Consider the following 21,291-nt stretch of genomic DNA (forward strand, 5'->3'; position numbering starts at 1 on the left):
AGGCTGTGCTGCAGAAAGCCCAGGCGAAGGAGAGCGCTCCACTTCCAATCGGGATGGGAAGAGCGCTCTGTGCCTCACAGCTGCTGCGGGAACTCGTGGTCGTCGGCTGGGAAAGCCGAAACGGGGGTTTTCACACGCAGGCGGACAGGAAGACGCACAGTCCGGTGTCCTTTCGAGCTCTGCCACCATGGAAAAGGACAGTGGTAGTGTCTAGCGGGGGCAGAATTAAGAAGAGGTGCTGAAGATCCCATATTCATGTGAGGTTGAACTTACCTGCTTGCATCTGAACTGATCACTGTCTGATGAGCTACAAATTGGTTTTGCCCTACCTTGCTGCTTCTTGACAGCACTATCCCGCGACAGAGCTGTCAGGTCCAAGAGAAGGATGATTATCGCACTTCAGGATTTTTCACATGAGATTCCACTCTCTTGCCCTCAGCGTCTCATGCAAACATGCATGTCTAAATTAGTGTGGGAAGCCAGCCTGAAACGCAAGGCTGGCGGAGCCAAGCCTCGACAGAAGGACGCCAGCTGTGATACGGGAGCAGCCCTGCTTCCATGGCCGTCCACTTCAGCAGGAACGAGAACAACTCTCCATACGCAAGGCGGAAATGACTCTGCTAATGATTAGTCCTAAAGCAAAGTTTTAAAAGACAAAAGGCATTGGTCATTAAAGGACTATTTTTCTGCACTTCAAAACATTTAAAGAGAGATGCAACGAAACTGAACTAAGTTAGTCAATCATTTTCCCCAGCAACAAGTTACATGAGAGGGAATTACTAACAGCCAGTTGTCTCTTGCCTCAAGTATAAGACTAAATAAAGGTAAACAAGATCACAGCCAGAAAAGTTATGCTTTCTTCTCACTCAGTGAACCAAGCCAAAAACGAAACCACAATCCTGTTCATTTTATTTAAATTAACAAATCTACATGTTTTCCAGGTTGCTTAAAGCATTCTGTAAAAAGTGAACACAATCTAAACAAAAAACAGATATATTTTAGTAAGACCCATGGACTACTTCTGTGACATATGAGAAGGGCTTAGGAATTAAGAAATAAAAAAGTATATATATATTTAATATATATATGTACACACACACATACATGCCCTCCTCCCCCCCCAACCCCGAACAAACCATTAGTGTTTGACACAGAATTTGGTTTTAAAGCTGCAATGCCCCATTTGTAAAGAGCCTTTACAAAATGCAATGCTATACGAAGCTGTAAAAGAAATCATGGATGCATCTATTCAAACAACATAAATATTACATAAGAACCCAATGTAAAAAGAATGTTAAAGTTGCAAAGTCGAGCACTCAGCCAGGAAAATGCTGGAATTATGGTTGTGTGCGTTAATTTAATTCACCTTCTAGTTGAAGAACTACTGCAATACACATTATTTTTCTTCCAGCACTTGCTTCCTTATGCAAATTGCTAACTAATTACATTTTGCCATCACTGTTCAAAGTATGGTCCTAGAACTTATTTTATTCCACATACAGTAAGTATCCCTCTCCTCTTTTTTTTTCTTTTTTAATAAGATATCCTTTGAGTACAGGGGCATTATCGCCCCACTTTACAAAATGATAAAACTTACCAAAAATGTTTACTGTTCCAGTTCAAGTATTCAAAATCATCCAAAGCTACTTTTTTTTTAAAGTAGTATTTAGCACTTGTTTGTGCTACAGTGATTTCATATGTTCAGACATAGCAGCATATGAATGACTTTATCTGGAGTGTTGCATTCAACATTCCTCAAGTTTGATCCAATGTGTCTCGAATGAGACACCGGTAGGGACAGGATTCCTAGCTTCACAGCCTCAACTCCTGCCCAGAGCCCAAAATACACATACAAAACAGAATTTATTGTAAAAGTAGTATGCAACAATCTTTAATTGTATGTCTTAATGCATACATTGGCTAGAGATGAACTAAGGCTACACAGGTCATAATAATTCTTGTATTTCCTAATTATCCTTTGATTTTGCAGCCTTAATACTCTAAACAGTTTATGTGTAATTTCAGAGGCCTTAAGAATCCAAGGACAACATTGTCACCTTTTTTAGGACAGTATTTCTAGTGGCATCTGTGAGAACTGTCGGCAGCTTCGGAAGCTGCGGTTCTCTTGAGAGTCTCTGACACCTCCACAACTGACTGAAGCAGATTCTTACCTTCTAGGGGGAAAACTGGGCTAGGGAGGTTGAGATACACATAACTAGCAAGAAATACAGACAGGGACTAGTACCAGGTAATGAGGCCCTCTGGATTCTTAGGCTCTCCTCCAGGTCCTGGAAGAACGTATGTCCTGAGCAGGATGGGCCCTTTGGTTTGAGCCCAAGCCATCAAAAGTTCTCTTTCAACTTGTCCCCAGCATAGCCCAGTTTAAGCCTCCATCCCATATGAGTGCCCATTCTCCTCCACTGCTAGTCATCTCACAAGAGTCAGTTCCACCTATTCATGGAAGGGGGGTGATCTCATCTTCTACTACTGCTTTTCCTCTGAAAAGCAAATAATCATGCTAGCACACTGACAAGTGGATTTTTTCAAGTCTGCTAACAGTCAGAAAAATCCATCTCTACCAAGTTCCATTCTCCATTCTGGCACTGCAAGGACAAGCAGGATTCTCCAGCAGATCCTCTGCCCAACTCACAGGCATGGAAACAGAGGACAGACCCTCCCCTGTGCTCTTTCTGTTCTTCCTCATGGTACATGAGCAGCATAAAAATGAAGGAGCCATAACAAATAGGTAGGATGGAGGAAGACAACAAGAGGGAGTAGAGCCAAAGAGGCTGAGAAATAGGTAGGAGCTGCCAGTAAGAACTGGAACTCCAGGAATTCAGGACAGGAGCTCTAGAGCACACATTTCTCCTGCAACTGAAACTGAACTGAGGCATCAAGTTTTTACATTCCCCTGTATTCAACAAACAGCAGTAAAACCTACTGGAAAAGCATGTTGTTTCTTCTTCTACTACTTAAATCTTATATATTACAAACAATCTACTCCCTTCCCCAGTTATGCTTCACTCAAGTGATAAGAGGTTTGCTGTGGAGTTAAAGGGCTATACTAAAGACCACAAATTGGGGTCAATATGGTTACACATGATGGAATTAAGATGTTTTTAAAGTGAGGCTTTAGTCCATCCCCCAAGCCGAACACCTTAAGAAGCTACAGATAGCAAAAAACCTCAAAATACTGAATACCTGTTCATTAACTGAGCTCCATGCACTGTTTGCACTGTATACACAGGCACCAAGGTAGCCAAGTAAAAATTACCCGATGTCAGGTCTGCCACTTCCTAACTTCTGAATGTGCGACTTTGCAACCTTAATGCTTCTCTAGCAGATCTTCATGTGCTTGAGTGTAACACAATATACGTATCCCTCCCCCCAGAAATAACTACACCATATTAAAGAGTTTACAAATGTTCTGCTTGGTGTCACTGCTCTGTGAAAATACACTAGATACTGGGCATTCATAAAGCAAGTTACTTCAGACACATCTCCTCAAGGAGGGTGTTGTGTCGTCCTATGTACTCCACTTCATTCTGGGTCTCAGTTGAGGTGTTCTCAATGTTACTCCTGAGCCTCCTTGCGAGCCAGCTTATAAACCTCGGTTGGCCCATCCACATGGGTGATTGTGGTGGTGAGCTGGAGCTCCTCACCACTGTTTACGCCCAGGTCACCTGAGGAACAAAGTTACTCTGTTAGGCTGGTCTCGCAATAAAACATTGGACAGTGAGAAAGCAAAGGATGTATTTTATTCACTACTGACTTTCAGAAGCAATAATGTGAACTAAGGACTAAGTAATATCTCTATTAATCCTTTTATTTAAAGCTATTTAAATACAAGCATATTTGAAGACAAAGATTTCTGTGCTACTGAAGACTGCTGAAAGGCAACCAACAGTATTGCCATTCTCCACTTGCCCAGACTTCTATTTTCTCCTCTCCCCATTCCTCCGTTTGACCAACAGAATTAGTTGGACAAAACACCCTTGATTTCTTTCAGTTTCTTGGTGATTATTAAAAAATAAATAAATAAAATCTTTTCAGCGATAATCACTTATTAATGAGCTGACCCACAATACAAAGTGATTTGTATGATTTAAAATTAATATTAAAAAAGAACAACAACTAGAATGTTTTTAGAAACATTCTAAGTTTCATTTTCAAAACATCAACTAAGTACTCAGACTTTTCTGATGCAGTCATCAAATGTCTGCAAGAACAAAAGTGTTTTGAAAAACAAACTATCATTTGAATAACATTTCAGGATGATAAATTTTCATTTCAGCAAAAAAAGCACACAAGTATCACCCGCTTGATATCCCTTTCCTCCCGTGATAGCTTTCACGTGCAGATCATTTAGAGCCACTTGCCGTTTGACTGATCTTCACCGTAATTCTTGTGTGATGGAGCATACAGGAACATGAGTGCAAAGACGTACAGGTTCCACATCCCGTAGATGCCTGTGAAGAAGGCGCTGTTCGCTTGTATTGTTACGTCCCCCCACTTCCAGTGGCCTTCGGTCACCTGTCCGTGAGACACCAGACACACACTGACATGTCAGTAAGACTGAATTCACAACAGCTCACACAATGCAGAAATGAGCTCTACTGCACTAGCTTTGAGCAAATTAGTAAGAAAGCAGAAAGGAGCTCTACTGCACTAGCTTTGAGCAAATTAGTAAGAAAATGTCAGTTCAGCAGGATCAAGTAAATGGATGTGTAACAGATTCAGTAACACAGACGTTAGCCTAGAAAGTCTTTGTTAGCCTCCATCTGCAGGAGAAAATGGAACTTACAAAAGGAGCGTATCAGACAGTTTCTTTGATTTACCATTCTTAAACGTGACAAAATCTCTCACATTCTGCGACATATCATTGCCATAACTGAGGTGTTCAGCAAAGATTGTCACATAAAGGGCAGTGCCTAGGAGACAACTAGTTAAATCTGAAAACATTAGACTTCTATAAATAGACCTTTTATACAAGGAAAAACAGCATGAATAATGCGAAAAGCTAATGTGCTGAATGCCTTCTTGCTGCTTCTGTCTTATGACGGAGACCTAGGCTGACAGCATCAGCCTTAGACATACAGAGATATGTCAAGATTTATGAAAATATCATCAATATTAATATTTCTTGAAGATATACAGACTGTTCACGCTGCAACGTTGGCTTTTCATTAAAGAAACGGACACAAGGTGATAGCATGCCTTTTCCGGATAAGGAGTTTCCCCTTGAAAACAGAAAGTTCTGCTCCAAAGAAAAGCCACAATAGTACAAAACCTTGCCTTTACAGAAATCCAGACTAGCTTGGAAAGAGGAGCTGGACAAGATGGTCTGCATTATGCCCATGAACAGTGATGGTTATGGTCATAAATACTCAATGATGCACTGAAGTGGCATTTCTCAAACCCTTGCTTCAGTCTAACAGATTTTTAGACCAAAATCTTCTGCTGCTATATTCCCATCAGGACCCACCACGTACCCCAAAGCATGAGCAGTGCAGAGAGTGAGAAAATACTCCTAAACGTGTAATTCTATAGAGTACATAGTAAGAAGACAGTTCACAGCACTGCATCCACTGTTCTTCTGAAGCTGCAAGCAGCTTCTGCCTAGGAACAACCATAAATGCCATCTCTGAGACAAATGCAATTTTAACAGTAGGCTGTTTGCACAGAAAGCTCATTTGTACAGAAAGACTGCATCCTAGCTCAGAATAAATAGGTATGTATGCTGTTAGGAACAATAGAGTTGCCACGTCAAAAAACAGGAAATATTTAATTCTGGTATTTCTTATGTTTCTTTGTGGGTATAAAAGCCACAGGATTCTTTTAACATAAAGAGAACATTTTTCCTCTTGCTGGGTTCTCAGAAGTGACTGAACTGTTTTGGCTGATATTTCAAAAAACACAGGCCTAAATGTTACTATGAGCCAGAGGCCTTTGTGAAAGTTTCAGCCTAAACAATTTTATAGCAGTGTTTTAAATAAATGAAAAAAACTTCTTAAAAAGCAAATCTACCTACAACATGCATGCAGATCTTTTCTCTCTAAACTGTAAGTAGCCGACATTGTTAGTAACTGGAGAATTTGAGGCTGACGTTCTCAAATGGAGCACACTTTTTGTTTCAGCACACTCACCTGACTCACTATGAAGAAGATGACTGTCATTGCTGCACAAGCCAGAGTAATGAGCATCAAGAACTTGAACCTAAAAATCAGCCCCTGCTTAGAGAGAAATGTCACTGGTCACATTAACAGAATCCACAAAAACCCATTTTTGTTTTTAGCATGTAAAAGACAAGTTAAAAAAAAAAGTCCAGCCCACGAAACCCCAAACCAAAACAACTTCCGCCCACTCCTTTGTGCTGTGCTCCTGACAGCCAATATTCTCCATTCCCCACACACGTCTGCATTCCTCCCCGATACACCGAGCAGGGCCTACATGTCTGGACAGCTCTTGCTTTCCATTACGCTCGCTTTTGTGACTGATTTACTATGAGTTAACGTGAAAGAGGAGGCACATCAGTCTCAGCTAGAGCTTTCATTAACTGAACAGCAAATCTGATAGCTCACAGCTTTTGTTAAGCAAACAGACATGCCTTTGGTCTAGAATAACGTCTGTGGAGAGATTTTACATTTTAGCAAGGCACCTGTGTTTCTAGAGCGATGATACTGCGTTTGCATAAGACGACTAATCCTCACCCCCAAAGACTATCTGGCAGGAAATTGCAGCAATTCTAAACGCTTGTCAAAAATGAGTCTGTGTATTGCAAAAGAACGCAGCTTGTAAGACAAACAATCTATGGCTCAAGATCACATTTTTTGGAATCCTACCATGCGTGTTATTTGCTTTTACTCGTTTTAAAATTTTACTAAAAAAAACGTTTTGGATTTGTTTTCTTTTTTCTTTTACTTCTTTTTAATTGTTTCAGGAATTTTGATGGAAATGTCAGTGCATGCATAACTATTAGGCCATAACATGAGAAGAAATGGCTATTAATTTAACTCTTCCAGAGAAGCTTCAGGCCTGCTAGATGTTTGTATTCAGAGCACTGCTACAACAGCAATACAATACAAGCTAAAGTCTCGTGCCTCTCATTAAGGGGAAAGATGGAGGAAAACAAACAAACAAAAAAAGCTAAATATCTTGTCCAGATTGTCTCAGATCCTATTTTCTCTTTGGAAGGAATTATGTGCGTTCCTGATGAGTGATAACCGATCTGTTCAAATCAGAAGTGATCATTATTAAACAGAACGATATTGGTGATAAATATTTACACACCCATGAAAACAACAGGCTCTCTCAGCTTTAGCACTTAAAGTGCGCTCCTCTCGTTTTGCAGCAGTTAAAGACAGCTAGGACAGAAACAACATACAAAAATACAGGCTAAAAAGGGGCTAATTAGCTGAACACACTGGATTTTAATCCTATTCTGACAGTTTCCCTCCAGTAATTTGTCTAGGAAAAATAACCCCATAAATCTGTGAATCTCTGCCATGGAAAAACAGGAAGGTCTCAGTAATACTTTCCATTAAACACAACCGCTGATATTGCAGAAGGAGAAAGTGGGACACGGAGAGCTGATGTGCTTTCTTCTCCCCATAGTAATTTGAATTGTAATTTGGGGAATTATCCTCTATCCTCAAACACTTTTCTGAGGAAAAAGACAGTAAACTGAGAGATCACAATTACTCATAAAAACGAGAGCTAGCTTACATACCCTTCTGAGAGATCAAAACATTACATCAGGGCTAAAGATCCAAATAAAGAAAAAAACATCGTTAATGACAGTCCAAAGGAACACAAAGGCAATTAGGGAGATTTGAGCAACATAAGAAAGCCAATAAAAATCAGGTTTTCCAGGTTCAGGAAAATATTGCTAGAAAAGTTTTCAGTATGCTCTTGAAAAATCAAAATAAAGCTGAAAATGCATTTTAAAAATAAAGAGACTAAGCAAAAATGAGTTACTACCTCATAATGAAGACGGCGAGCCTTGCTCATTGCTGGGAGGCTTGACTGTTTTCCACTGATGTTTCTGAACACTTGAAAGACCATAAAACACAGGAACAGAAAATACAGACACAAGCAAATGCCTGCAACTATAATAAAGGCCATCTGAATAGCATAAGTTAAAAGAAAACAGTATAAACTAAAGAGAAATAATAGAAAATATTATTCAGGTGATTCACTTATATTAATATGAAAAAGATCAGAAAGTTTTTGAGTGCGGCAGTCATGAAAGATGGACTGCAGCTCCCACGTGAGCGAGGGAGCGTGCTTGACGAGCCCTCCCCAGTTCAGTCTCGGCGCTGATGCTCCGATGCTCCCCCAAGCACTCGACACGGCATTAACGAGGGATAAAGTACTGAGATGCCTGCCAGCTAGAAAGGCTGAGCTGGAATCGCCACTTCTGCTCCAGTGGCAGGAGGAGACAAGGGCTCAGCGGAGATGGTGCACAGCAGGCGCCAACCAGCGCGCGATCTTTGGGGAGAGGCTCCTGCGAGAGGGCTGGGATGCAGCGGAAGGGGAACTAATCGCGTTAGCTTATCTCAGCCCAGAAATAAAAATTAATGGCAGTGGAAGCACTTCCAACAGGACCAGGCAGCTCAAAAGAGCAATTCATGGAAACACTTCAGCAACGTGCACTGGAGTAAGAGCAGCAAAGTGAACGGCCTCGGAGAAAACACCGTCGCAGCTCAGGCCACGAGGGGAAAGCAGAGCAGGTGCTGCTGCAACAGCACTTGCTCTGGCATTACTGTGGTAACTCCCGGGACCTAAATCCTCCTGTGTTTCTCCCCAAATCACAGGCAGCTCAAGCAGCGCTTCCATTTTCCAGTTACTTCTCTCCAAGCACATCCCCAGTCCCCAGAGGTACCCACCTGGGGCTGCTTCTTCAAAATCATGCCAGCACCTTCCACAACCCCTGAGCCCTACCTGACTACCAAAAGGAAGAGGGTTTCCCCACCTTCAGCAGGAATCCAGCAGGAGTATCTGCAGAAGGAAACATGCATTTCCCTCCCCAGCCGCAAGGGTCCTTCCCCAAGCCCAGCGGAAGGATACAGCCAGCTCCGTGCCGACTTCAGTTGTCCAGATGCTGTAGAAGGGATTTTTCAGTTGCACTCCCCTGGCAAGGCGATAGAAAACACAGCGCTGTCACAGAATGCCAAAAGGCTCAGAGGGAAGCACACTTCTACTCTGCAGCCTGGAAAGAGCCAGCCAACACTGCTTTCCCCTTCCGGGCTGAGGAGAAGACAAGGTGGGAAGCATTTCCTTTAGACCCTAGGGGACAGGATAAGCTGCTCTGACATGCCGGAGTACTGCAGAGCATTCATTAGGACTCTCTTCTGTCGTCAGGGGGAAAGACTGCCCCAATTGGTGGGACAACAGCTGTCAGCAGGGACACACATCTGTGTGTCTGCATGTTTGCGCTTGTGTGCATGATCGCCTCAGTCTCCTCAGCTGACTTGCCCTTTCCAGTGCTGCAAAAATATACCCCTGTTTATCAGGCACTTCTCACTGACCGCCGAAAGACCCGCAGAGGAAAGTAAGGACTCGTCACATCTCTGTGCACGTCCTTCCACTGGGGAGAACAGTACTGCGGCACACGAGGCGCATTTGCACATCCAGCCACGCAAGTTCAACTGTTTACTCGCTCACTCACTGCAGCACCTTGAAGCTGTGTCCTCAAAAATAGGCAGGGGCCAGGAGATCCCTGGGGGTATAAAGGCTCTGCCCTTCTCCTCCCCATGTCCACAAGCGCTCGCCTGGATTCAGACGCTGAGCCTCCAGCACTGCAGGACTTCTGCTCCCTGCTGCATAAGGTGCCCCCCCACCCAAGGCTCCTCCGCACGCTGTTAAGGCTTGGCTTGCCTTTCACGTCAGAGCGAACATGCTGCTCAAAAGGCAGGACTTCACCTACCTCTCACACATGTCAAAGATGAAGAGGCAGAAGGAGCCAACAGCTATGGGTCCAACCTGCTTCCAGTACCCAGAGAGACGGTTCCGTTCGTTCTGATCCTAATCAAAGGGTTAAGAGGTGGGCAGGAGCGCAGAAGAAACCAAGAGCAGCAAGTTAGCATGTAATAATCTGATCTGGAACGAAGCCCACAACGCTGTTTCCAACACACAGCAAGTAAAGGGAGGTTGCCCAGGTATTGCTGCAAGTGGGGATGGAAACCACTTTCCATTCTGTGTCATACCTACCATCATGTGCTCTCCGCAGAAGATGATCCAAAACGATAAGAGCATGGCATAGAAAATGCCTTGTCGAATGTCTCCAAATAGCAACATCCAAGTCCAGTCAAATCCAATGGAAAACCACTCCACTGGGATGTTGATGAAAGTCATGGAAATTCCCAGAGCAAAGATGACCCTGGAGAAGCAGAAATACCATCTCGTTCTAGCTCGCAAGGAAGGGTTACAGAGTGATAGAGCCAGGGGAGCGTGAGAACAGTGACCCGAGGAATCAGGCAGTGTTGCATGGGTGGCAGCGGGGGTGTTTCCAGAGCCAGGGAGCAGCACCTCCCTTCCACCCAACCCTTTGGGACTAAGCCCTCGCAGCAGCCACAGGCAAATGCAGACGCAGAGGAAGCAGCCTGGCCCACGTGCCCCCTGGGGAAACGGGTCTCTGCTTGGCGAGGCTCAATAGGGGCTGTGATTTTGTCATGAACCTCAGCTAGGGGTTCTTGTATGTGCCCCCAAATCTACCAAACACAGACTGACCACCCACGTGACTCTTGAAGCCCAGCAACTCCAGTCACCCATAGGGAAAGAGGGAATGGCTACCAGTTCTGTGGGCTTAAGGGGAAAGAAAAGAAAGGAGATGCCATTGAGCTGTCCTGCTCCCAGGGCGCCTGGGTGAAGGGAGGGGACAAGGAGAACAGAGACAATTCCTTTCTCCCCAGGGGCACTGGAGCAGCAGCCGCCTAGGTCAGAGTCTGAGGAGATCAGCACTGGGGTCTCTTGCCCCTACTCACTTCTCCAGCAGGACAGGAGCACGTGTCATCAGTGTGATCCGTCTCCAATACCAGATCATGATAATTAAAATGCTGGGGGTGAGGAAAGTTTTCATGGCAAACCACACTTTTGTGAAGCCTCCATTTTGATGGATACCCTAAGGAAAAATGAGGTTGACTGCAACAGCTGTATGCATTTTAACATCAGTATTCTTACTTAGGCTTATTCTTACATTCTGTACTTTTTCTCCTGTGCTGACAGGAGAGGCAAGTACATTGCAGTATTTAACATGCAAGCGCACGTAGACGCAACCACTCTTTGAAAGACACAGTTTGTTCAACACAGGAAAGAGCAGCTGCCTACTCGGCACCCAGACCATCCAAGCAGACTTCAAAAGTCCTGAAAACTAGAGCCAAAATGCACAGCTTTCGTCATGAGGAAGAACATGGTCTGAGAGAAGGGCACTTCCAACACAGCATGGAAAAAGCATACATACAGAACGGTTCCCAAAAGATGCACACAAAGCTAAGTCCCTACTACAGGGAAAGCATCAGCCAAACTGATCTGTTTCTCCAGACACCTGCCCTCCCCAGCCCATCTGTGAACACTGCAGCAAGCTGGCTGACAAGTCCTGCTGAAGGAGACTGTGGTAGGAGGTTTTTCAGCCAACAGCACCCACACCCATCGAACCCCAGGGGAGCGCAGAAAGGGAGCTGACAGCTGTTCTAAACACTTGCTTTGAGATCGGCAACTCTGTGACAAGAGCTGGGTGCCTTCCGAACCCTATTACTCCACCTCTCCCACTTCCCTCGCTCCTTAGCTCTTTATCACGAGAGGCAGAATTTAATCAGGAGAGCTCTATGTCCAGGTCAGACAGCTGCAAGGAGGGGAGGAAAGAAAGGGAGCCTCAGAAACACAGGTAGAGCCTGGCTCTGGACTTGGTGGTTGGGCTGTTCAGGAGAGGAGTGCTGCTCCAGGCGCAGGTAGGGAACCAGGGAAGGCTCTTCGGAGGAAAACAGTCAAAGAGGAGATCCCTTGGGGAAAAAAAGCACTTGCCTCTCCTGTCAGCACAGGAGAGCACAGATCAGCATGTTCACAGGTAGGGGATACTTGAAGTGTAGGACCTTCATTTTGTATCAAACAGGAGGAGAACAACAAAGAAGCCGCAACAGGTAGCAGTTACTCTCCAATGACACTTCCCATCTGGAAGCCCCTGCTGACTCCAGCACCCCAGAGTACAGTCACTCCCTAAAGCGAGGCGAGGAACCCCGATACAGGCCAAACAGACACTTACCACCAGGCGAATATCCTTTATTTCCCCAATGCCCACGTTAATGCCCTTCCTCTCGTTCACAGGGAGACGGATGTTGATGAGGTAGTACTTGTGAGCCACACTTCCAATCTCCATGAAGGGAAGGAAGTCACAGTCATAGTGACGGCCTTCAGACTCCAGCGTCTAGTGAGAGAGCACAGAGCGGCAATAGTGGTCAGGCTCCTTTATGTAAGAGCATATCCTTCATTGTGCATTTCTGTAAAACCCCAACTCTGAACATAGCTGGGAACATTACTTCGGGATTGGGATTGTATTGCTAATCCCGACCTTTCCCCAAGAGATATGCATCAGCGGTTTGGGGACTTCTTCTGCAAGCTTTTGAGTGTTTTGGATCATTGCATGCATAGCATTTGAACTCAAGCGGGTTCCTGTTTCAGGTTCTTAAATACACACTGAAAGTCACCAAAGCCTTTCAAAAAAATGGTAGTCTAGTTTGGGATCCAAACTTCCCCCTCAGCAGCCACAACTTCGTTTCTAAAGTCCTGTTCTACCAGCTCTGCACCTTGCATCTATTTTCTGTGTATGAATGGCTTCATGGAAGAGCACAAGTGCTACTGGAGGTGTAAGTGCTTTGCTGCAAGGGACTGTGAAATGGGAGAACAAGGCACAGAGCCGAAAAGCATGGCATGGTGGCATGGTAAAGACACCAGATCAATTCACGCACAGGAATTACAGTCTGTAGCACAAAAAAAAAAAAAAATTTTATGTGAACAAGATATTTTGCTCTTACTGCTAGTTGTGCTCTTTGCTCCTAAGCTTTACACCTTGATTCATTAAGCAACTATTTCAAGACACTCTGGCCCCACCTCCCCATGTTCTTTGACTGTTGGGGTGTCCCTGATGAGTTATTTTCCTGGCCATTCCTAGAGAGCAAGATTTTGTCTGTCACAGAAGCACAAGATGGAGAGGTTCAAGTTTTCTAGAATGGTTTGGGATGCACAGATCTCATAGTGCTGGAGTTTTGGCCTGTCCACAATTGCAGAGGACAATTCTGTTTGCACTTGGACCTGTGCATTGATCTCACAGCCTCTTCTTCCTTACAGTCTTGATTCACACCTCTGACTTCAGCCCTTTCTCTTACATCACAAAATAGAACCAACTGCATAAGGAATTCATCAGGTTTTCAAAGATTTTGAGCCAAAAGAAAGCTGACAAGATTGAAAGTAATGGTTGAACAATTCAGTCAGTTTCTAGGAACCACCACAAAAAAAAAAAATGAAGAGAACAGCTCCCACCGCGCTCCCACACCTCCCCACTTCCAGTATAATCAGAACACCTTACTTTTGGTGAGCCAAAGGTGCATTTCAGCTTCCTGAGCTCTATTGCATGTGCTATTTCTTCCCAATCATCAAACACGTCATCGCGATACGCTAACGACACATCCAGTGTAATTTCTGCGTTTTCTTCTGCAAGAGTAAGGAAACATCGAGGTCGTTAGGCAGGACAGGAATGGTACAGAACATCGGAAAGGTGGAAGAGCCTCTAAACGCTGAAATGGCCTAGGAAAGAGGCACAAAGTTACAGTCAGAATGAAACCTTTGCATTCCAAATACAGGTCAAACTACCTTTATTCAAAACAATTATTTCCTCTCTAGTAGAGAAGTAAGAACCTAATTTTTATTGGTCATAAAAGCCTGATATTTTGCTAACTTATGACCTACAGCTTGTGTCATGGTTGTTGTTGAGGACTGTTATTTATATAGCGTTAGAAGCTATAGTTCACATAAAACTGAAACCTAGACAGTTGCAAAGATAGACAACAAACGAAGAAGTAATCCAGCAGACTCTTCACCACAGGTTGGCAGGGGGACTAATAAGACAAACTTTTATTCAGACCTTCTGCAGTTAAGATATGGATATGCAATAGGTCCTTCCTTTCCAAGAAGTAACTATATTGTATCATAAAATATGTTTTAAGTTGGCATTGAATTTTTCTGCTTAGTTACCAAAAAAAAAAAAAAAAAAAAAAAAACACCCACATAAAAAAGATAAACTATATAACTGTATATGGTTTGATGAACTGTATAAATGGGAAACTATGAAACTAATGGTTAGATTTCTTCTGGTTCATCATCCATGCACCTAACAGGAAGAGCACTGTCCTGAAGATGTACTCTACAAGAGAGATTTTATGTGAAAGAAAAAAAGGCTCACAGATCTTTTGGGGGTGGTGGGGCATGGAGAGAGAGACACTGCTGGGAAAAAGTTAAAACGCATCACTGGAAGTAAAATCACTTCAGAATTACCCATAATGAGGATCCTTGGATAAACCAGGGTTCCCAGAGTAATAAGAAACACTACAAAGTTCCTTACAAATAAATAAAGTTTAGCTGTGCCAGTCTTGCTGGGAAAAGGAAAGTCCTGTAATTTCAGAGACGACAGTCTCCACGTTTTCTATGTGCAACATCTAACTTAAGTCATTCTCTGCAAGCTTGTCAGAAGGACTTTGTAGGCCCCCCTGCTGCCAGCACAGCCCTTCAGCAGCGCTGGCTTGTTTCCATCTTTACAGATGTACTAATGTGCGCTTAAGTAAACACCCACGGAGCATTTCCACACCTAGATAAGGTGACCGCATGAGATTTGTCTCAACAGTTTGTTATTCTCCCTTGCCTGGGGAATAAAGTAGAGGGGCAAATTAATAAGGAGGAGGGGTAAGATGTAGGATTCCTGCGTTTGAAATGTCACAGTAGACCAGCAACTCTTTACCAAGCTGCAGATCACGAGGCATGCGACAGGTCATGCGGGAGACCTGGAACACCAGCATCTCTAACAGCAGCTTCAGTTCTTCAGGACAGTGCTCTTCCCGTCACACGCAGTTACGTGCAAATAGGCGACCCATCCTTTCCTAGACACATTCGGAGGGGGTACATGGGGCGTAACTGCCTGCAAACATACTCCTTCTAGGATGGTGCTAAGAGGTCATTGCTGTAAGAAGGAAATGGGGTTAAAACACATATTTAGATACCATAATTGAGCAAGTTGACAAAATTGAAAGAGTTGCAATGCAAGTCTGCCAAGCAGCAACACAAACAGTTTAAAAGCCTAAAGCAAGTCTGTACTAGCTTTGCCAGATGCAAAATCCTCCCATTTACCAGGCAGAGACCCAAGGGGAGGCTCTCAGAGAGGAACACGTCCCGAAACAAACATGCGCATGCTACAACCTAGCCTGTTTTCATAACTCAAACTCCTCCAGATAGTTGTAGCCATTGAAAAACTGTTGAACCATTCACTACTTGTTGTGCCAGTGCTGAAATACTGTACTGTTATTGCCAGTAGCTCATACTTTGAGGTTCCCTAGAAGCATGATGTGGCATGCTTGTGAACGCAGGTCAGAAGTTTCTCTGTGGTAAGTCCCATTCCCCCCCATAAATTCCATCTAGTCTGCATCATTAGAGAGTAGGACACCATATGTACTATTCCACTAAAGATATATGTTCAGACTTTCAGCATGGCCGATGGAGCAGACCAAGCGGAACACCTACACAGTGTCAATGGCCACAGCTTTTTACCGTGAACTTTTTACGTGAAAAATAGCAACCTGCTCTCACAGCAAAATTCTACATCTGGGAAAGGACTGCAAGGAAAAAATCAGTACCGACACACTTAATGATTTTGAAATTTGGCACACAGTGCTTCATTACTCTGAAGAAAAAAATCTGGTCTTCATAATTCTGAAGGGAAAATGTTTAATGTCTACAAGTAAGCATGATTCTTTGAAGCGCTTCATGTCCCATATATTTGTCATCTTTTTCAGTTATATTTTTGTTAGGAATATGTGGTGGCACACTCATCCAAAATGATGGGAAGGGGTGTGGATGGTCTCTGTGGTTTAGACTTGCTATTTATACAGTGTTTGGAGGTGGTTCTGTTATGCTTTAATGTGGATGCAACAAGATTTTTCAGAGCATTTTTTTGTACGCACATGATCCATACTACCCAGATTGACGGCAAATTCTTTTCTGCAGCAGCCATTAGTTAGGTTTCCATGAAACAAGAATTTTCCTTCTCAGATCCGCTATTGAGAAGACGCGCAAAAAACGGATAAATGGGAACATAAAGTTAAACTCAGCCCCATTAAGGGGAACTACAAACTTTATTTCAAAAGCCATAAAACCAGCCAGAATGTTTGGGATTAAATCCAACAGAAACAGCTTTTATTATTTCATCTTTGTAATCCAAATGTTGCTGCTGCAATTGCATATGAAAACCAAAAGGCAAAAGATATACTCGCATACCTTTCTAAGCCAATGAAAATGTAAGTTAGAATCTCCCTCTGAATTTCCATTAATCCCTATATTGGGATACCATCTCCCACTAGAACAGAGTATTTTACAGTGAGCCAAGACTGCCAACATAAAACAGAAAAGAGTAATACCCCTACATCAGTACACTCTCTGCCTCTTTTAATAGCAGTTCCCCTCGTTTGAGGGGAACAAATGAGGACAACGACATACTATTTGGCAGACAACTAAATCTTCAGATGTGTGTGACTTATTCACGTTGATATTAAGACATAAGATGGACAACGAGGGGGTGCTTTTCAGGCACAGCCTTACTGCTCCTGAAGTCCTTTGACTACTCCTGGCACCCACGTGCCCGGGCACGCACCTCTACCTGCGGGGAAGGGCGAGGGCAGCAGGAGACCAGAGCTGACGTTCCACTATGCCTGGCTCACACAAAAAGAAAGGTGTTTTAAAACAACCGTATTTACCGTCAAGACAGGGGATGAGAGTAGGGAACAGGAGGCTAGAGACTGGCCATTGAGCCAGTATTTGCTTCTGGAAAGAAGAGAGGGAGAGAGAAGGAAAAAAAAAGAAAAAAGAGATTTTACCAGCTTTTTTTCAGACAGAAAGAAACATAGCTATGCCCTGGAAACCACGTACTTTAGAAGAATAAAGATCAACAGTATGGGATATAAAAATCAAAACATGCACAAGCTATGCAAAAGCAATTTTCTGATCGATATAAAGTCACGGCCACACAACAGCGTGCCAGAGCACCCCACTAACCCAGTCTGGGGCCCTGCCCTGTCCCACGGGGTGCCACGTTTTTTCTGCTCACTATTATCTTGTCTACTTCCCCCTCAGGGGAAGGCATGGTATTTTTGGAACAGAACGTATTACAGCGGTCAAATCCCAACAAGATCTCAGGTAGATGGTACCATCTAAAGACAGTGAAGAAGGAAACTACTTTCTAATTTTCTTTTTAGAAAGAAAGAGGATAAATACAGAAAAGCAATGACAGAGGACAGTATTTTGTATATTCAAGGTTGAGCCACAACAGATAGGGGAGAGGCAGCGGGAAGCAGAGTAAGAAAACAGGCAAGGAAGGAATAAAAAAAGCTATATACCTATACTCGGCTCAGGGAAAGTAATTATTCAGTTCCTCCATGCACGGTAATTAAGATCCTCCAGAACTTCCCAACAGCAAAAAGTAGAAATAGGTAGCTAGAATTCTCCATCTGATTCAGTATCGAAAGATGAGGTTGTCCTTGCTGGGAACCATCATCTCAGACTGTGGCAGAGCACCTCCTCGAGGCATGATCAAGATGAATCCTGCAAAAAGTCTCTGGCCACACAAGCACTGACAAAGTGTCTGCCATTTGATCATAGTTTCTATGGGACGTTCAATACAGCAGTGTAAATAAAGTCTAGGTAATTTGGAGCCTGGTAAGCCACCTCTGATCAGCAACTGAGGTGCTGAGTGATAATCTCACTAGTATCCTAGGATTCTGTTAAAACATTCACAAAAATAATACTGCAGTTTTTTTAAATAATGTTGTGTTCTGAGGATGACCAGCCATAAGACAAGATGCTTTTGCTGGGGCTGCAGGATTTAAGACTTCTCCATGATACTTCGTTCACACTATAAAGTGGGTCACATCCGTGAGAGCCCAGCACTATGGTACCCATACCCATATTTGGTACCCATCATACTCTGAGCACTACCAATAAAATGCAAAACAAAACCCCTCAGTATCCAGGATCTTTTCCATGATTCACTTTAAAGTGTGATATTAGCACATAATATCTTCACTCACATTACAATAGTCTAAAAATAGAGAAGTTGTTCAGCAGGATGGCTCTGTGCCAGCTGCACACTACTAAGCTATCTGAAGAGAAGTCCATGCAAGCAAACAGAAGGAAAAAAATAGGATTATTTGGATTATGCTTTTGTACTTTGCTAGCTCTCTAAAATTAGAAAACCTACCATAGAGACAAAATTTGTATAAATTTGATCAGGAATATAAAATGCTCAGCCATACAATTGTACACAACTTCTTTCAAACAGCAAACTGAAGTCATTCTCACTTATTAACATTTTAAATTCGCTAGAAATAAGAAGAAATGCTTTTTCAGAACAAAAAGCTTTAAAGGCCCCTCCACGTTGTTTTGCCACCCCATAAATGAAGGCATCATTACTGAATGTCTAATACAGTGCAACTGTCATTTTGTACTTGTAAAGGACACTTCATTTAGATATCAAAGCAATGTTAAGCAATTTTTTTTTATTCTTCTACAAGGTGAAGCTCTGGGATGAAGGTCAAGAGATGGGACTTTGTGGACTTCTGTGAGTCTGTGACAGCCAGCGATCAAGCAGACTCCAGGTCCCCTGCTCTGACTACGAATGAATACAAATGAATTAGTTCTTGGCACGTAAAAGGTTATACTGTGAAGCAGCTTGGAGAGAAGGACTAGTGTTCCCTGTTATAAACACTAAAGCTTGCCAAATGCAAAGGGCCTAAACCCATGGCAGCACAGCAGGGAAGAAAAAAAAAGAGAAGAAAGGAAAAAAAGAACGAAAAAGAAAATCCCACAGCTTCCAACCCTACCGCTCACCATCCCACCCCTTCTCTGAAGCATTCTGTGTATGAAGAGCACCAAGTAACAACCAAGGCAAAGCAGGAATGAATTTTTGAAGCAAAATTGAAGTATCTAAAGTGATGAGAACAAACAGATTAATGCAACCTGCAAAAGAAAGGGAATTTAAGCAATTCCTAAAAGGCTACATAACCAGGAATACTGCCTGGGGACAGCAACATTGCTGCTTTGTTCCAAGAAGCAGCAGACAGAGGAGGGAAAGACAGGAAGAATGCAATTACTGGAGACAGTTTAGCCAAGCATGTACTGTATTAAACGAGGGACAGTACTTTGAGGACAGGTGCTATTTTGGAGAATGGGCTTTGATGAGCTAAATGGCCTTTATCCTTTCCCTGGAAGGGCCCAGTGTTCCTCAAATTCAATGACAGGAATAAGATCTAATTGCACAGTAACAGAGTAACACTTAAAGTTTCAAAAGAAGCCTTTTGTGCTAGCTCTACACAAGAGATTTCTTATGGTCAGAAACCAGATTATCGCTGCTGCTCCTCCACTAATTCTACTTCACTTCCAAGGCTGCTGCCAGCCAGCTAAATGTCAGATTACTGCACACAAACATTCCCTCGCAGAGCTGCGTCCATCGCCCTGGTGACTAAGCTCTTTCAACAGCTGTGTTATTGCTGGAGAGTGGCCAGTGTTGTTCATACAGAGCATTTGTTTCATGCAGTCCGTGTGAATGAGACATTTTGCACCGAGGCAGGAGCGGGGTCCTGCCTGCAGATGTTATCTTCCTCACAAATCGTGCAGACTTTTACAACTGCAGCTTTCATCATCGAGGTACACAAAGTTTTATGACAACTTCATCTAGTTTCTCTTTCCACCTTCTTTCCCTGCTCTGGAAAGCATCTATTTTCAGTAACTGAATGCACAATGCATTAATAAAGGACAAAGACAGCTTAGACACAAAAACTGTTTTTTCCCCTCAGAGAAATAATGCCTGAAGGTATTGTGGCTTTCCATGAGAAATTACATAGGGAAATAGTTTAACTTGTAAATATCTGAGTTTCTGGAGTCCAGAACAGCATTCTAGAAGTGAAAATGTTAACATTCGTTTCTCTTCGGAGGGTATAAATACCGCGCGGCATTTCTGGTGGCAGGCTTCAGGCGGTCGGGAGCCGGACGCCGCGAGGCTGATGGATTGCTCTCAGATTCCGTCGGGGGCACTTTGCCAGGTCTGACATTTCCTCCTGCCACACAAAAATCCTTACTCACTTGATGACCATGTCCTGCAGTCGACGGGCTGACACACGTGCCTGATTTTTGGCTCTCCGCGCACCCAGTGATGCATCATAAGCAAGCAGAGCAGCGCTAATTAAACTGTGGTACAGCTGTGACTTGCCTCCCAGGAGCCTTGCCCTGTGGCCAAAGAGACAAACTTTAGAACTGGCGGCGGCGAGAGGAAGAGCCTGCGTCAAGGGCGCAAGTCACTCGGCCGTTCACCATTGCAGCCTCCCCTTCTGCCACGGAGCCCCCGGAGCGGGCGGGAATCCTCCCGAGTCTGAAGCTGATGAACAGCTACCTTGTCCTTCGGCATCTTCCGATCGCTCCGAGACGGTGTCAGCAGCCGCTGAAGGCAGGGATGTTCCTCAGGCAAACGGAGGCAGCCAGTTTCTTCACTTGGATAAAAACACTGCCAGTTACTACATCGTGCCGCTTTCCTAGATGATCTGAGGCAACTTCAGAACGGTTATTATAATGGTGACTGACAATGTATTTAACAACTGTGAAGCCTTCCAGAACTCTTTGCTGGTTTGGCACTAACCCCTATTGGCATTAACTACAGCAGGGTAACCGACATGTCCGAGGTCTTAAATTAAGGCTTAAGAGGGAAGACACTTAAATTGTCAATTTAAAAAAAAAAAAACAGAAGAGTTTGACATTTTTAATGTTACCTGTTTTGAAAAGTTGATTCCAATTGTCTGATAAATAACTTGCAGAGTTTTATGAGCATTATCAGAAAAATACAGATACTTAATAACTTTGGGTTAACAATTTTTTGGTTAACTTTATTATCTGTTTTTAAACACAATCTAGGAGGAAAGAAATGTGTTATTCACTCGTTTCTTAGATAGCTTTTACACTTAATTTAAATCTGACTTCAGCTTGGCATAAAGT

General features: G+C 43.4%; 1 protein-coding gene across 2 annotated transcripts in view; it reads right to left on the minus strand.

Moving 5' to 3' along the window:
* Nucleotides 1-892: 892 nt before the first annotated feature.
* WLS (Wnt ligand secretion mediator) overlaps nucleotides 893-21,291 on the minus strand; it is a 40,080-nt gene continuing 19,681 nt past the window's right edge. Inside the window, exons 3-12 of one of the 2 annotated variants that reach the window (XM_026098474.2) lie at nucleotides 13,580-13,704; nucleotides 12,260-12,421; nucleotides 10,986-11,122; nucleotides 10,213-10,381; nucleotides 9,929-10,026; nucleotides 9,070-9,133; nucleotides 7,981-8,124; nucleotides 6,147-6,230; nucleotides 4,380-4,533; nucleotides 893-3,683 (exon numbers count right to left, since the gene is read on the minus strand). In XM_026098474.2, coding sequence (XP_025954259.1) covers nucleotides 3,574-3,683; nucleotides 4,380-4,533; nucleotides 6,147-6,230; nucleotides 7,981-8,124; nucleotides 9,070-9,133; nucleotides 9,929-10,026; nucleotides 10,213-10,381; nucleotides 10,986-11,122; nucleotides 12,260-12,421; nucleotides 13,580-13,704 — 1,247 coding nt within the window. In that variant the 3' untranslated portion in view covers nucleotides 893-3,573. Of the gene's footprint in view, nucleotides 3,684-4,379; nucleotides 4,534-6,146; nucleotides 6,234-7,980; nucleotides 8,125-9,069; nucleotides 9,134-9,928; nucleotides 10,027-10,212; nucleotides 10,382-10,985; nucleotides 11,123-12,259; nucleotides 12,422-13,579; nucleotides 13,705-21,291 lie in introns of both variants that reach the window. The other variant, XM_026098473.2, reaches the window with a different exon arrangement.

The sequence above is a fragment of the Dromaius novaehollandiae genome, chromosome 8 (assembly GCF_036370855.1).
Source record: "Dromaius novaehollandiae isolate bDroNov1 chromosome 8, bDroNov1.hap1, whole genome shotgun sequence".
NCBI lineage: Eukaryota > Metazoa > Chordata > Aves > Casuariiformes > Dromaiidae > Dromaius > Dromaius novaehollandiae.